This window comes from Haliaeetus leucocephalus, unplaced genomic scaffold (genome assembly GCF_000737465.1).
Source record: "Haliaeetus leucocephalus isolate CR32 unplaced genomic scaffold, Haliaeetus_leucocephalus-4.0 Scaffold195, whole genome shotgun sequence".
Taxonomy (NCBI): domain Eukaryota; kingdom Metazoa; phylum Chordata; class Aves; order Accipitriformes; family Accipitridae; genus Haliaeetus; species Haliaeetus leucocephalus.
This window is the reverse complement of record NW_010972631.1, coordinates 4,014,815-4,031,801: the sequence shown is the minus strand read 5'-3', so window position 1 is coordinate 4,031,801 and position 16,987 is coordinate 4,014,815. Positions and strand designations below refer to the sequence as shown.

At 38.3% G+C, this 16,987-nt stretch overlaps 1 protein-coding gene across 1 annotated transcript in view; it reads right to left on the bottom strand.

The window, feature by feature from the left end:
- The window catches only part of IBTK (inhibitor of Bruton agammaglobulinemia tyrosine kinase), a 58,121-nt gene that overhangs the window by 40,617 nt on the left and 517 nt on the right, over positions 1 to 16,987 (bottom strand). Inside the window, exons 2-7 of the mRNA XM_010565749.1 lie at positions 9,759 to 10,424; positions 6,300 to 6,396; positions 4,754 to 4,878; positions 3,621 to 3,731; positions 2,206 to 2,376; positions 909 to 1,026 (exon numbers count right to left, since the gene is read on the bottom strand). Coding sequence (XP_010564051.1) covers positions 909 to 1,026; positions 2,206 to 2,376; positions 3,621 to 3,731; positions 4,754 to 4,878; positions 6,300 to 6,396; positions 9,759 to 10,082 — 946 coding nt within the window. The 5' untranslated portion in view covers positions 10,083 to 10,424. The remainder of the gene's footprint in view (positions 1 to 908; positions 1,027 to 2,205; positions 2,377 to 3,620; positions 3,732 to 4,753; positions 4,879 to 6,299; positions 6,397 to 9,758; positions 10,425 to 16,987) is intronic.

Here is a 16,987-nt window from a genome sequence, read left to right as displayed (position 1 = left end):
CAAGTTTTTTCACATACCTTTGCAATCTTAAATAGGAACACAAAAAAGTGTCTGAACCTGATGCCAGAACTGATGCAGATTAACTGTAAGTACCAGAGCTAGCTAACAGTTTTGTTTGCACACAGATACAGAACTGCGGAAATGCAAATCCAAACCAACATTGCAATACCTGTTTATCAAAAAAGACAAAAGCAATTAAAATATCCCATTCATACAACAAATCAAGAAGTCCACTAGTTGGCAATACATTATTATTAGGTTCTTTCTTGACTTCAGAATAATACTGAGTTAAGTGAAGATTCTGGTAACGGCGTTGTTGAAAAAATTCTAGATGTGGGCAAGCATTTCAGTTTACAAAGTTAGTATGGAAAAAGTTATCAGTAGCATCTTTACAGCTCATGGTGAAAGGACATAGGCAAGAGAGCTGAATGCTAGTCTGTAATTTATTCAGGGCAGTACCAGCCAGACTGCTGGAAGGAGACAAGCATGCCTTGGGGTAATTTGCAACACAAACAGCAACATTCTGTTTCCTGAAAGTCTTCAGTAGCAGGACCACACAAGATACATGGAAGGCAAAAGAATTACAGAGTTCAAATAACAGAGCTAAGTCTGACTAGCTCCCATCATCTCAAAATGTGAAAGTGACTGGCAGTAACGAAAAAATATTCTTCAAAAGAAGTGTGAAGGGATAATGTCATCAGACTGAGTTTAAAAAAAAAACAAAAAAAAAACAAACAAAAAACAAACAAACAAACAAACAAAAAACAAACAAACAAACAAACAAAAAAAACAGAGAGAGAAAAGAGAAAGCTTTAACCAGGCTTCTGTTGTAAGAAGCAGATGACAGCTTTAGTACAAGTAACATCTTTTAATGGCTGGGTTTTACTTTCAGAATACTTCTACCTTACCTAGTTGGCCGCCATTCAGCCCCATGGTATACACTGCTTCCTTAGTCCATAGCACTGTATGGAATCTGCCTGCAGCCACTCCAATCACCATTCTACCTTTCAGGTTTTTTGCCTGAACCTAAGCACAAACCCAAAGTACATCTTAATATTAAGCAGCAACAGGTGAATTTCACATGTACAAACTTCTGACAACATTTAACTCCTAAAGTCATTAAGGATGAAGCATTGGTATCAATCCACATACAGTCTATTAAGACAGGATTATTTCAGAAGTTTGTCAAGTGGTGCACTATTGCACTAGTGACAAAAAGAAGTAAAATTTTTGCATTATCTAATCAGAACTAGAATCAAATCTTCTTAAGCTGTCTTCATAGGCAAGATGTTGAACAAGACTGCACAGGACATGTGTAAGACAGCCAAAGAAGACTCAGGTGCTGCAAAAGTGTCAGCTGAAAAGTTTCAGCTTGGAAGTCCTAATGCCCTAAACACACTGCAGAACACTATACTACTAATTCCACCAAATTTAACTTGATTTTCCAGATCAAGATGATGAATATCAAAGCAAATACTGCTGTCATTACACTACTGAAGAGCATCCCATTGTACCCCAAAATGCTATCCTGTTGCACTTTGGCCAATTATTCTTTCCTACTTTTATAACACTGGTAGTACAATGTTGTTCTACTCCACATGAAGCTTCCTTTCAATAAAAGGTAATGTAACTCTTTCTTACTTAAAAAAAAATAAATTAGAAAAAGTTAGAGATTGAGCATAGAAATATAGTCAAGTTGCTGATGCCCATACCCTCTCTTCCCTGTCGCTGTTTTTCCCAAAGCATTATGACTCCAGAATCAATGGTGTTTCCAGCAAAGGACACAACTATCAAACCCTGAGATCCATCATCCAGTGATTCAAAAGGAATAAAGAGCATGAATCTCAAGTAACACATACCTATTACTTTTAAGTCATTTCAGCTACAGAACAACTTGGGGAAGAAAAGGGTTTTGGCAATTGTACCTTGTATCATACCTAGCGCTACAAACTTTGGTACAGTTCAGGTTACAAACTAAGATGTTTATCAGGACACAGTTAAGTATTTAAGATTGAGATGTATAACAACACAGAATCAAGATTTTATCTGAACTCACATTTGACTTTATTGTCCTGAAAAAGTTTTGAAGTTATTTCCACAATCTTCACATTTTACTTTCTGTTACAAAAAAAAAACCAAACAAACAAACAAAAAAAAAACCCACACAAAAAAACCCAACGATGCATTGACTGATGTTATTTTTACCTGTCTAGGAACACTGCAGTTAGGAAGAGGAGGAAGAATACCCAACTGATGGAAAGTATTTAAACCAAATGTGTAAACATATCCATCTTCTGTTAGAACAACAGTATGATCCTTAGCTGCAGCTATCTGGGAGCACTGATGGCTAGCTAAGCCTTCCACAAGTCTTGGAACCTGAACAAGAAAAAAAAAATTGATATAAAAATATACTGGTTTGATATTAGCCAGTGACCGTCTATGAAACTAAAGTTACACCAACAGAAAGTCATGACCAAATACTGGTCTAGAGATGAAAATGCATTTGAACATACAATACACTCATTAACATAAATACCACATCCAATGCAGTAAGACAAACTACGTTCATTTGAAATGCATTCTCTGCTATCAGGGGAGATTTTTAAACTATCTGCTCTGAAATTAGGTTGGAAACTATATCTTTAGGACAGCTGGACAAACATTAACTATTACCTCTTCTGTTTTTCTTTTTAAATTACCACAAGCAATAAAGATTTCTCCCTCCAAAACCCAGGATAATCCTAAGAAAATTCCACAGAATAAGGAAACAGTTCTGTATCTTTGACTCTTCATGCACTCTAATGTAAGTTCTCCTTTATTTAACTGGATAACATCCCAATTTCAAAACAGCAATTTGCAAAAAAATTCTGATTTCACAGAACCACATTTTTTATAAAAAAGCATTAAGAATTGAGCTCCAGTCTTCACTATAACATCCAGCAACATAATACCAAGTTCTACCAGATACTTGATATTAGAAATTTTAAAAAATTATTGTGCTGCAACCTAAATGCACACTACCAGGTAGAGTGCACAGGATAAGATACTAAAGTCTAAGAATTGTATTGTCATCATACCTTAGTCTTCCCAAATTTTGTTTCTGCATATTGCAACAACGTACTATTCAAATGAAAATGATAGGCGAGTTTTCACTTAATAGCTGTGCAACTCTAGTCAGAAGCAACCCTACCATCACTTTTCATGCCACTACAGCTCCACGGTACTGCTGTTTCCTTTGTGCCAGGCTTGACACCCATCAGACGGCATCACAAACCTATTTAAGAAGCTAGCCCAGCCAAAAAACATTTATTTCCACTTATCTGGCATCAGCTAGCCTTTAAAACAACTCAGCCATAACACAGAAGTTTGACCACAGTATCTAGCTATCTTAGATTAAAATATATTTAAATGTACATTCTTCTGCTCTCTGCCACCTCACTAGTAGTACTGGAGAGGATTTTTTCTGTTATTTGTTGAGGAGCAAGGGGGTTTGTTTGAAATCAACAGCAAACTCATTTTGAAAGTACACTCACAGAAATTCTAATTCACTTTTTAGACTTGCTGTTTGAAGTAAAAGAAACATTGTGCTAGACTACACGAGATAGCATAAGACAGCATACCAGGCATGTTTGTTCATCACCATGACCCAAGCGTCCTCCTTGTCCATGCCCACACGTATAAACTTGACCTTTGTGGGAAAGGAACACAGAGTGGAATTTGCAGAGTACCACCTGAAAGAAAAAGGGAAAAAAAGGGGTAGGGAGGAGGCAGTACAGGACAAATTAATTTTCTTGGATAATCTGAAAACACCTGCCAAACCTACATCATAAAGAAGTTCAGCTTTAATAAAGACCTGTTCGTAAAAATACGAGTAAGATACTAGTATTAAAGCACAGGACTGCCAAATCAAGACACAAGGAACACAAAATATTTGCTTTAAATTTATTCTGTACTGCTTTAACCTACCTGAAGAGGCCTACAGTTTGTATTTATTAAAATAAGTTCAAGCATGGCCCTACAGCCTAACAGAAACTCAAAAGATTGAGTTTTAAGGGCAACAACACTGCCTCAAAAGCTGAAGGAAACATGTTAAAAGACTGCAGCACAGATTGCCTGCCCTGAATGCTTGTTCAAGTGGTACTTTAAACTTTCAAACATTCTTAAACTGAAGTCCCAAGAAGTTATCAGGGACAAAACTACTGCTACAGGAAGCATGCTTAACAGCACATGCTGCTTTCAACACAAGAAGAATTTTAATTCAACATGTATCAAGCAGATTCATTGCCCCACTTCCATTCAGTATGGGAGTTGCACAGGAACTCAGAAACTCTGAACTTATTTAATGATATACCAGCCATATATCCAAGGTAAATCATACTTAAAAAAAAAAAAAAATTCTCCCCACCAAAATAGAGAACCACGATTTCATTGAGGGTGATTGGGGAGGGGCAAGAGTAGAAAGCAGCAAAAGTAAAATACAGCAGGCCTACTCTAGTACTCCTTAGCTGCTCTAAGCTGCTTGCCAGATCAAAGGAAACTGCTTGCTGAGAAATAACTAGGAAGAAAGAAAAAGAGATGGGGCAGGGAGGAGGGAACAAAACACCAAAACCAAACACAACAAAAAAACCACAGACCCAACTTTTTTCTTCCATGCAAATTTTCACAACTTGGTAACGTCTTCGATACTTCTTCCCCCTCACACACCCCTCCCAAGTTCACCGAGAAAGGGGCCTATGTAATACATTAGGAATACCTGTTTGATATACACGCCATTCCGAGGAAAAAGGTCCACCAATTCAGGATGATGTTTACCCTGTTGACCACCATGACCCAAAGTAAAATTTATATTGTTTCCCCAGGTGTAGACTTCTGTGGGATCTGCAACGAAAAAAATTCCCTCTGCAGCTTGTAAATTTACCAGTCTTGTGCATACTGACTTTGAAAAGCAACTCCTGCTGTTTCTATTTAAAATTTTAAGAGGAAAGCTGTTTTTTACCTAAAACTGAACTTTAAAAATATTAATTCTTATGAGCAGTAAGGTGCTATGACAAAATATTTTAACAATAATGTACAGATGATCAACATTACTTATACATATTTTCCAGTTGCGGAAAATGCAAACATTCCTCAGCAGCAGATTTACTCGCTATGCTTTCAGAAGACAACTACTACTACCACCTTAGGTTATACATGCTTTGCTTCAATTTAGTAGCATTTCCCAAAAAATGTTATGCTGTCATGTATGAAAACCATAAACACTTTCAAATCAGAGATGTGGCCAAAAACTAACACTTCATATTTTTTAAATAACCTCTCAGTTACAGTGATAATCTGAACACCATTTTCTGATGAGTAAAAAAAACTGAAATCAATGTATATTTGATCATGTTGCACCAATATTAAAAAGATTAAAGCATTTTAACATATTTTGCAAGATAAAATTAGAAATAGCCAAAACTCAGGATCTGTGTAACCAAAATTACTAAAACTGACTGGAAATAAGGTGAAAAGAACATGTTTCACTGTACAACAAGACTGAACTTGGGGACATGGAGAAAAGGAGAAAGAAAGGGCATAAAAAAGTATAAAACAGCACAAAAATAAATAAATCTACTAGAAAAACTACTCCCCTGTCAAAGAAAAACTTGTGTGCTCAGAGTTATTCTTACATACTCATTTCCTGTTTGGAGAAATTGTATTTAGAGTGACTGTAACTAGCTTGTATCAAGCTACCTTGTCTAAAAAATATTCTGAAGATTAAGGAACATACTCTCTCTCTTCACAAAAGACACAGAAGTGATGTAAACTACTCTATCAAATTCAAAGACATTGAAGTCTCTCTGGCAACTTGAATTGAGATAAAAGAGAAAAATGACAGAGTAACTGAGGTTGAAAGGCACCTCTGGAGACCATCTAGTCCAACACCTCTGCTAAAGCGGGGTCAGCTAGAGAAGGTTGCCCAGGATGGTGTTCTCTCAGGTTTTGAGTATCTCCAAGGATGGAGTCTCCACAAACTCTTTGGGTTACCTATTATATCACTTACTTTTTTTTTTTTTTTTTTTTAAAACCTCTAAGTCAGTCATTATTCCTTCATTTTTGCTACACATGCATCCTGTGCCTACTACCAACACTCTGCACCTGCTGTCTTATGATATTAGTGACCCCCTGTCTTCAGGAATCTCATAACTTACACAGTCCTAATCAGATACAGAAAATATTGTCTGCACCGGTGCATACATTAATAGACTGTTGAAACAAATCTCCTTGTAAAATACAATTTAAGCTATTTGATTTCCTACCAGTTTTCTTGAACACCACGTGGACTGGCCTATCTTTCATCACAAGATCCAGGGCTGATAAGCCTTCTTTATCTTGAATGTACAGACTAACACCATGCTGAACGAGAAGGAGAGGAGGGGAAGAGAAGAACAGAAGTTAATTTTAACTCCTAACAAATCTTTAAATTAAGTTTAATATTGATAAAAGAAAATCTTCAGATTCAAGTAGACTGTAAGCAAATCTCAAAAAACCAGTGGAATTCTGTTCAGCCACGCATACATCATGTTGATTTAGTAACTAGGATTTTATTGTATGAATACTGATTGGGTAATAAGATGTAATCAGTGAAACACAAAGGAAACACACTCGAAGATAAAGCACTGCCATCTAGGAAGTGCAAATATTTACCAAAAATGCATTTACCAGCTTTGAAGAACACATTTTCTTACATTGGCATATTTACAGAATCAGTTTTGACAAGCTGGAGAAGTGAGAAAAATTTTAAGAAATCTACTATGGCTTTGAAAACAAACAGGGAACAGTGGTTCACAGTTGCTGAGAAAAGGCAAGAGGACATGAACAGACAGACAAGACAGCAGCAGGGAAGCTTCAGAAACATGGAGTATTAACAGGTCATTCCTTTAGAACTCAGAGAGATGTAGATATTCTCTGTAAATACTGTTTTCTCAATACAAAAAAGTGCTGCTACACCAGCATTGGTTTTAAGGAAGTCACATGTCATCAATCACATCCCTGAAGTGAAGAACTGCAGATATCCCCAAGCAGAACCTAATGCATAATGCAGCTGTACCCACATATCACAGCTCTTGACTAATATAAAGGAAAACCTTAGAGAATATCACACTTAAGAGGTAAACACATGAAATACAAAAATCAAGGGAGCACAATTCATTCAAGCATGACAGAAGGACAGCTAGCCACATCTGCAGTAGGGATTTTAACCCGCAACTTCATTTGGAAAAACACTAGCCAGAAGAACAACATACATTCTCCAAATTATAAAGGCAACCGTACTAGCAACAGTGTTGATATTAATTCACTATATGACAGAAAGACTGACCTATTTTTATGATTTAACAGGTAGCTGGATATTCTTCTCTTTGACAGTTGTGTAAGTCATTTACAAGCAGAACAGAGGCTGCAGTGATATTCACATGGTCCGAATTTGTAAAAACAAAACCCAACTGCTGAGTGGCAAAACTTGTAGTTAGGTACAATCTGAGAATAAGTCATAACTGCCTCCAGCCCACAACAGAAGTCTGTCATCCACACTAGCTGAGTACCCCAGAGGTAGATTCTGGGCCCAGTACTGTTTAACAATTTCAGTGATGACCCAGATGACAGGACAGAGTACACCCTCAGCAAGGCTGATAATGATACAAGACCAGGAGGAGCAGCTGATAAGCCAGAGGGTTGTGCTGCCATTCAGAGGGACCTTGACAGGCTGGAGCAACGGGCTGAGAGGAACCTCATGAAGTTCAACAAAGGGAAATGCAAATCCTGGCCCTGGAGAGGAATAACCCAGCAGTACCAACACAGCTGGAGGCCAAATGGCTGGAAAGCAGCTTGGCAGAAAAGGACCTGGGGCTCCTGGTGGACAAGCAGTTGACCACAAGCCATTAATGTGTCCCCACAGCTAAGAACGGTGAAAGCATCCAGGGCTGCATGTGGGATTATTGCCAGCAGGCATTACTCAGCACTGGCAAGCCACAGCTGGAGTGCTGGGTTCAGGTCTGGACTCCCCAGTACAAGACAGACATGGACATACAGGTGCAAGTCCAGCAAAAGACCATGAAAATAATGACTGAGGCATCTGACATATAAGGAGAGGCTGCGAACTGGGATGCTTGGCTTAGAGAAGGTTGAGGGGTGAGGGGGGAGAGTCTTACCAACATGTATAATACATACCTGATTGGAGGTGAGGGGTGGGGATCGCAGTGATATCCAGTGGCAGGACAAGTGGTAATGGACACAAATTGAAATACAAGAAATTCTGTTTAAACCTAAACCCCATTTTTACTGCACTGGTATTAAAACATTGGAACAGAGATGTCTGAGTCTCCATTCAAAATCCAACTTGACACAGCCCTAGGCAACATGCTCTAGCTGACCTTGCTCGAGCATGCGGGTTGGACTAGACAACTTTCAGAGATCTCTTTCTGGCTCAGCTATTTCGTAATTCTATTCTATAATCCCTTCCTGTTGTTGCTCTAATACTTTAAGAACATACCCTTTTTATAAGGCAGTACAGCAGAAACACTTCAGTTAAGGAGCTGGGAGGCAGAGCACTCTCTGTGAGTGGTTTCATTCTGCTTCTTAGAAGAAAATCAGCAGAGCTAGCTATCAGAAAAATCTCACTCATTTATGCAACTGACAGAAAATATGTCTGGGGAAACCTGTACAGGCCTCCTGTAAGCAAATATCAAAGATACAGATATATACACACACACTAGAGGACCGATTACTTTTTCATACATCACATACACAGTTTCTAGTTTTATAGAGGACAGAATCATGCGCAATTCTCATACAAACACCTACTTTTGTTAAGTTTAATGAAAACCTCCTCACTATGAAAGGGTACAGCACATGAAATATATATTTAACAGTTATCAGACCGTTAAGAATTAAAAAAATACTGGATCCACAACCATTTTTCTTAAAATCTTGTTGAAAGCAGAGAGTTTTATATTTACAAATGGTTAGTCACTGCAATTTAAAAAGGCTGAACTCAAAATGGAAAATTCTCTACCTTAAAAAGGTGTGCTTTTAAGTAATCCTGAACCACAAAGATTTCATTTTCTCATGTGGTTAAAGGGACCCTGAACATCTCATCCATATGTAGCTCTTCCCTTTGCTGTACTTGGGACAGGAGGAACAGAAGGAAGAGCAAACAAAAATATACACAACTTGCTAAGCAGCAGGGAAGAAACACCAATTGCAAGAAAGGAACAAGGGGAACTGAGCAAAAGCCCTGGCTAAAATATGAATGAAATGGGGATTTGCTTAATAAAATGCTCCATATCTTGAAGTGCTTATCTCTCCAATGTAAGATTCATTTCTAATTATAACTCCATTTAAGCTTTCATTATTTTAATGTTCTCTAAAAACACTAATTGGTATAATTACTTAAGAGTCTATTTTTAGAGTATCTTTAGTCTGATCACTCTCCACTTTTAAGATCCTGACCCTGATACCATCCACACAAACCAGTCTTCAGGGAAGTCCACAATTCATCAGGGATCCTTACTCAGTGCTGATTTCTGCATAGGCAAAGGCAGACATCTTTTATGAACACAGAGACAACCTTCAAGTAAATCAATGCACTGTGACCTAAACACAGTATTAAGACAACCCTCAAGAGGCTTTCAGTCAAGTTTAAAAACCCACTTTTGCATAACCAATAGAACTCTAAAAATTGTAGATACTGAAGAAAACTACAGTTGCAAATCACTCACCTTCAGTAATGACAAAACACAATCAATGTATCCATAAAATATACTTCTGTGCAAAGCTGTCCACCCAGATTCTTTGTCTTTTGCCAAGAGATCTACTCCTTTGGTCTCAGCCAACCAGTCTAGCACGCCTTTTTTGCCACAAGACGAAGCAAGATGTATAACATTTCTACCAAAGGCATCCTTTATAGTTGCAGCATTGTAGCAGTAAGAAGAGAGAAAGGCCTTGATCTGGCCTTCACTTCCTCTGGTTACTACAGAAATAACATCCAAAGCATGCTGTAGAGATCGACACTTCGAAGTGCAGTCTGGCATGAGAGAACTCATCTTCACTTCTAAAGCTGCTCCTCTCCTTAAGGGGAACAACCCTTAAGTGTATCAAGGCACTCCAATTCAGTACACAACACAGTGCCTTAAAAAATTTGTAATTCCAACGATGTAAATCCAGTTTTATTGAGCTGCCATTAGAAATCTTTGTACTGCTGTTTGGCACTTGATCCAAATAAATATTTATAAATATATATTTTTAGAAGTCTTATTTCACCATCTTATATAACAAATATTCTTGTCCATAGAAAATTCCAAAAGTGAACTACCTCAAGTGTGCAGAGGGGGATTCCCCCTCCACACTACCTTATTCTTCTAAAACTCCATAATTGCAAGGGAGACCTGAAAGAGAACAAACCAAAATAGATTAGTGCACAAAAATTCTGTTCCCCAGCAACCGTACCAATTTAAAGGCATATCAAACTAGCACTTGCAAGTACATGAACAACGTGGCAAGGGTTAACTGACCTGCCCCATACCATCTGAGCTTATACTCAGGCATTGAGTCAGTTTAAAAACCCATGACTCCCTTCCCCACCCCAGCCTCTAAAGGCAGCTCCTCCCTTTCCTTGACATAAATCTTTGAGGCTATGTGGTGAACTGGATCCAAAGAATCATCTGAAGAAGAAAAAAGCTTGCTTTCCCAGCCTTAGCATCCTCAGGACCCTGATAGTTTATTGTCTAATTATATCACTACTTTGTGATCAGAACAAGAACTGAACTAAAAGACTGCTGGGGAAGAAAAACAAAACAACAAAAAAACACCCAAGCAAACAAACAAACCAACCCACAAAACCACCCACCAAGAAATCCCCACAGCTGTTGAGTACACCTTGGCTAACTTGGCTAACAGAAGCTTTGTCAGTCACACCTAGAAGGAGGGAGGGACCACCACAGTTTCCCTCAGCCACTGCAAAAAAGGATTACACCTCCCTTTCTCTTCCCTGGCCTGAATGCCTACCCATCTCCCTACCAAGTCTCTTCTGCAGAATCAACAGGAAGGCTCCTCTCCACCACTCCTGGAGCTGCTGACAAAGGTGAGAGGAAGGACGGCAACAGAGCGAAGCAAAGCAACTTGTACAAGAAATGTGAATTCAGGATGTTAGCACTTATGCAGGGGTAAGGCGTAAAGCTCCTGAAATAGGCAGGAAGAAGCAAAGGTCTAGGTTGGAAAGGGTAAGGGAGGAAGAAGGGGGAAAAGGAAGCAAAGTTACAATATCTTTTCATGAGAAGATATTCATAGTCTGGGGCATACAGCCTTTCTGCTTATCTGTGCATACTTATCTTCAGCATATCCATCTTTCTCTAGCATCCACTTTCTCAAAGTAGAGACGACCTAACAGAAGCACTCATCTAGCCTTTTAGATGCGTGCAGTTATGTTTAAAAGGGTTACAGTACACGAAGCGCAGACTGCAGTGTAAAAATCACATATAAACCCATCTAAAACAGAAAAAGTGAACTATATACATCACTGATACACTCCCTAATTTAATGTGAACTACTATTCAGTCCAAAAAACCTTCACACTTCAATCTTTCAAGCATAATTTGCAAATCAAGTGAAGTAGTAATCAGTCATGTGTTACACTCGATGTTTCTGATTGCTATGCACACCGTAGTTTAAAGTTGTTCTACCCATGAGTAAAATATTCCAAAAGAAGCTGGGTACTGCCATCACAAAAGCTGAATAAATAAAACTAAAAATGTTAATAAATCCTCGGGGGGGGAGGGGGGGAAGATGACACAACAAACAACAAAACAAACAAACAAACACAAAAAAAACCCACCCTGCTATCTTTCCAGCTCAGCAGTCATTATAAATGTGCACACTCCACTCCTTGGCCTCCACCCCCCCTCCAAAAAAGCCTGTTGAGCTTAGCTTCCATTGCTTTTCAGGCACCGAATGTATAACCATATTCTGTTAACGTCTCTATCTGCAAAGACATGTCAGGGAAAGATGATTGTGTTTGGAAAAGAAAACAGAAATCCCCATCCTCCTCCTATTTCAAGAATTATCACCAAGATTGCCACCAAGCTGAAAGCAATCAGTTTAGAGCAAACACTAGTAATGGCATCTAAACTTTCAAGACAAAAACATTTCTAACTCAAAAGTATTCATTTAAACATCTCACAACAAAGCCTTCAACACTTCCTTTTCCACGTCATTCAGAAGGGATTAAATACTTGGAATGGAAATCTACAGAACAGAAGTTTTTCAGTGTGTACCTTCAAAACAATTTCAAACAGCAAGCAAATGAAGAAAATGAAAAAAGTAGGTTTTATTTGCTACAATTTAGTCCCTCATCCCTGACCAGAAGTAACATTCAGAAATATTTCAGAGACCAAAATTGACTACAACTGTTTAGCTTACATTTGTCACAGCAAGCTTCAGTTCACCCTACAGGCCATTTTACAACCAACATACAAACTTCTGCAGTAACACAAGAAATTTAACATATAATTGTGTGGATTCTTCTCCTTTCACCCTCTCTAAAGTCTCAAACTATAAAGAAAAGCGAATCACTGTCACAAGCTTGAAAAAAAGCTCTGGTTTCAAGAAGACAGCCTGACTTGCTGCTCCAAGGAATCAAAGTGTGACAGGTCACTGCTATCAGCAGATTCAAGATTGCCAGTGCATCAAACACCCTTCTAAACAGTAATCATTTTTAAAAAAATAGTTGGAGATCTACAGGAAAAACATCAGAAGTGCTATTATCCTCAAACCAATTTGTCACATTTCATCAATATGCCACTAGGCAATAAAATTATGTTGTGGACGAAGTATGAATTTCACATATGCCTTGTAAAGCACATCTTAGATATAATTCATTGTTAAGACATTGCTGTTAGTGCTACAAAGAAAGAAAAGTAAAAATAAAAAGAACATAAAGAAAAATTACTCAGGGAAGTCATTAAATAAAAGCCATAAATAAATCTGTTAGGTAAACTGGTATGAAATGGCACCACCACCCAAGGAAGCAGTCCTGCCGTGCCCCCATGCCATACCTTCCCTTGTGTAGGTACACGCCTATTTAAGACACTGAATTGCATGAGAAAATGAGTCAGAAGAAAGTAAATCCTGGTTCCAAAGAAACTTGTGCCATTACAAGAAAGGAACAGAGAGGCCAGAGAAAAACTTCTTTATACCACCTGAGCTCTAGCCTCACCAAACACCAAAATACTGTGAACAACAAACCACACGTTAAAAGAATAAAGTCTGCTACTTTATAGAAATACAACCCTGCCTACCTCACACTAACTTCATTATGGTGACATTTACTGCAGCTATGTGAAAACTGACTCTGCCGAATTATTTCTTTGCAAGTCATTCTAACCCAGCCCTCCTTTACTATAAACATTACAACACTAGATACTATATTAGTACATTGATATATACACCTTGAGTTTCGAGACAGAATGCTGTAGATCAAGTTTTCACCCCTCCATATTAAAGACTGGCACACCAGTAACACACACTATCACATTCTTACAATATCTGAAAAGGGTTAATAATCAGATCTGACTACTTTTAAATACAAAGGAGGTCCTTAAGTGAAACCTTAAAACTTTAAAATTGTGAATTGATGCTCATGTCTGTGTGAAAACCTTTATGCTTATTTCTAGTATATGGAGTCCCAGCTGAATGATCAGCACCTAAAATAAGCACTAAACAGGAACAGCACCAGCATTTTTTAAACTTTGAATTGAAATGTCTAGAATACAGTGCCCTTCTGATTTTATTTGCAGCTTTTATTTGCAGCTATTTCTGTAGGCTTCTCAGCACTAATGCTATTCATGTTAGAATACCAGTGTCTTCCTAATGCTGTAATTATTAAAAGACATAAATAGCTAAATAATATTATAATCTCTTAAACGTTTTTATGATACAATAGGTATCATTTGGAATTCAAATTCTTTTTAAAATTGATTCCTAATTAACATTTTCATTATAGAAAAAAGTCACAAAAAACAGAGGAATTGGAGCAGCATTCAGAGTATCCCAAAGATGTTTTATTTCAGCAGCAAGCAGATTTCTAAATTTTCCCTTAGAGACATGAGCTACTTATTATACATGTTCACAGCCCAGGAAAATTTAAAAGATTACAACCAACTTGGAAGCAATTCCTAAGTAGCAAGACAGTGTTTGTGGCATCTTGCCTCCTGGAAGTGAGTAGGTAGAGCCCTCTCACTCAGCTCTTCCCCTCAGAGTAAAAGGGAACTAAATAGTGGTTTCTATTTTCCATATAAAGAAGCCTAGAGTTTTCCTTGTGAATCCTAATATGCCTCCTTTAAAAAAAAAAAAAAAACAAACACAACAGTGTAAATAATATGGCTTTTCAGAAGATGCAAAATTCATTTCCTCTTCCTTTTGATAGTAAGTTGCTAAATGAAGAGAGTTATTACTGGCAATACCATATATTTCCGGAAGGCTAAGTCCATCCTTATAAGGGTATTGTGAGTTCTTAAAGATTTCCAGGGTCTAGCGGACCCTGTTGTTTTTTAAACAAGCATGCTGACATTTAATAATATTCTCCAAGTTGATCCATTCACACTTGTTTCATAACATTACAAAAGACCTGTAACCATAACAGCATGGAAATCCTGAAAATATTTGTACCCAAAACAAACTTCACCATGCAGACTACTTGATTAGTAAGCTAATAAAAAATAATAATATAATAAAAAAACACAAATCTAAAGCTTACAGAATTAAAGCCATGGGAATTTGCTACCACATTACTGATTTTCTGGGATTTTTTGTTGGCTGTAGTCTTACCTAAAGGCAACTTTCACTAATACATATTAAAGTAGTAGTTTAGACTCTGACAAAAGTGACTAGCAAATTGAAGCTGGGTAGTAATATAATAAACGTAGCACTGGCATTAAGCAACATATCCTCAAAGGAAACACAGATGAATTCCCAGATAAAGAACAGCAAACACACCCTTCAGCTATAAGCAGCACATTGTCCAAGGCTTTAAAGAACAGCTAGACTACTAATATCTACTCAGAAGACTACATATCTGCAGATAGTTTAACTTGTTCAGAAACTTCCTGCACATTAGTCCGGGCTTTTCAACCCCTTGAATTGTATTATTTGAATACACAATATACTGGGGGGGGGGGAATGATTGAATATACAAGGAAAAAAAAAGGCTAAATCTAAGCTATGCAGCAGCTTAAAGTGGTTTGGCAGTCATAAATTCCCAGAGCCTTTTAAAAAAAGTAGTTTCTTCTTGACTATATTACCGGAGCACTGCAATACAAGGAACAGAAAGCAGGAGTTCTGCTCTTCTCAATACACAAAACATCAGGCAGAGGGCTGCCTCTAGTTCAGATATCAAGTTTTAACAGAAGTAGGTAAATAGAAGAAAACTTTGGAAAGAGCAACTAAGATTCAGAAGGTTTACAAAACAACACATGAGTACAGGCTACAGGCTGAGCAAATTGGATCTATTTTCTCCTTCACCTGTAGTTTCTACAGGCCACCCAGAGCCTCTAAATAAGGCAGCTACTACATAAAGAAGAAAAATCAAAACACTAGTCCATTTTACCCCTGACAACGGGATAAGTAGTCATTTGTTCAAATTTCCTAAAAGATTAAGATTGTATGTCAGGAATCACCTTCAAATGATAAACTGAATGCTAGACTCTCAAAATGGACTAGACAAGCAAACCTTTCAAGTTTTAAATCAACGTGACCTGCCTAGAAATAAAGCTATGGAGGAAAACAAACTTGCTTTAAAAAACACCACGTTCCACCATGTCCAATATGTCCCCTGGGCCATGGCAGATCCAAGCTGCTTCATTCACTGCACGGGGCCCTCTGTGCCACAGCTTGGCACAGGTACGCCCCTGGTGCAGGCAGTCTTTAGAGGTCCTCCCCAGACTTTCTACAACTACTGCCTTCACAGCAACAACAGCATAATCCTTATCAGGATGAGACATTCAGTGATCCAGCAACTCTAATCCATTTGCTCCTAACAGTGCTAACAAGCACTACCAATTAAAGGCAGACACGTCTGTCAGAAAAACACCAAAGTACCATTGGTAGCTAAATTCAGCTACAATGCGTCAGAGCAGATCTATTAGTCAGGAATCATAGTACATAAGCAGTAAATTATGAAATACTGTGCTTGGCTTATCTAGAAATAGTCAAAACTACTTACATTTAATAACCTAACACTATCAAAAAAATTAAAACATAAAGTGGTATAGACAAAAGTACCAGTGAGTGCAGTTACAGGCATTTCCATGATACCCTGGGACCTTGCTCTAGATTTTATTACTGAAACACCTAACCCGAAGATAAGTCAAGAGCAATGATCCACGAATGTGTTCTAGCATTTCAGCACACTTAACACTGTACCTGATAAAGACATGAAGTCTTAGGAAAAGCTGACTTTTCTGAATGAGCTCTGAACTTTCAGTACAGTATTATTAAGAAGTACCCACATCTGATGTTGTTGGGAAACTATTTTTTTTTTTTGTAAACCGCAAATTGTGGTCAGTTTCCGTGAACACAGACAACTACACTGACCACGTCAGAAAAAAAAACAAGAGGCAGATTTCAGAGATCAGGTTGTTGGCCCCTAAGAAGACTGCACAGAAATATCCTTTTAAGCTAACTACGAGATTTCAGCTCTCTGGTGCTTATGCTGCTGCTCAAAGCCAGCAACGCTGTGAGCTGCTACCAAAAGCCACAGACAAGTATCACCAAGAAGGCCAGAAACACGACAGGCTTCCCGGGAATCTCCAGCTAAGGAAACCTGGCAGAGGCTGCTGCCAGTGTCGGGCGGGGGGGGAGGGCTGGAGGGGTTTCAAAAGGCAGCCCACGGCCAGGGGCACGCGGGGGGGGGGGGGGAGGGCGGCGTTTTACCTCCCATTTTTTTCTACCGCGCAGG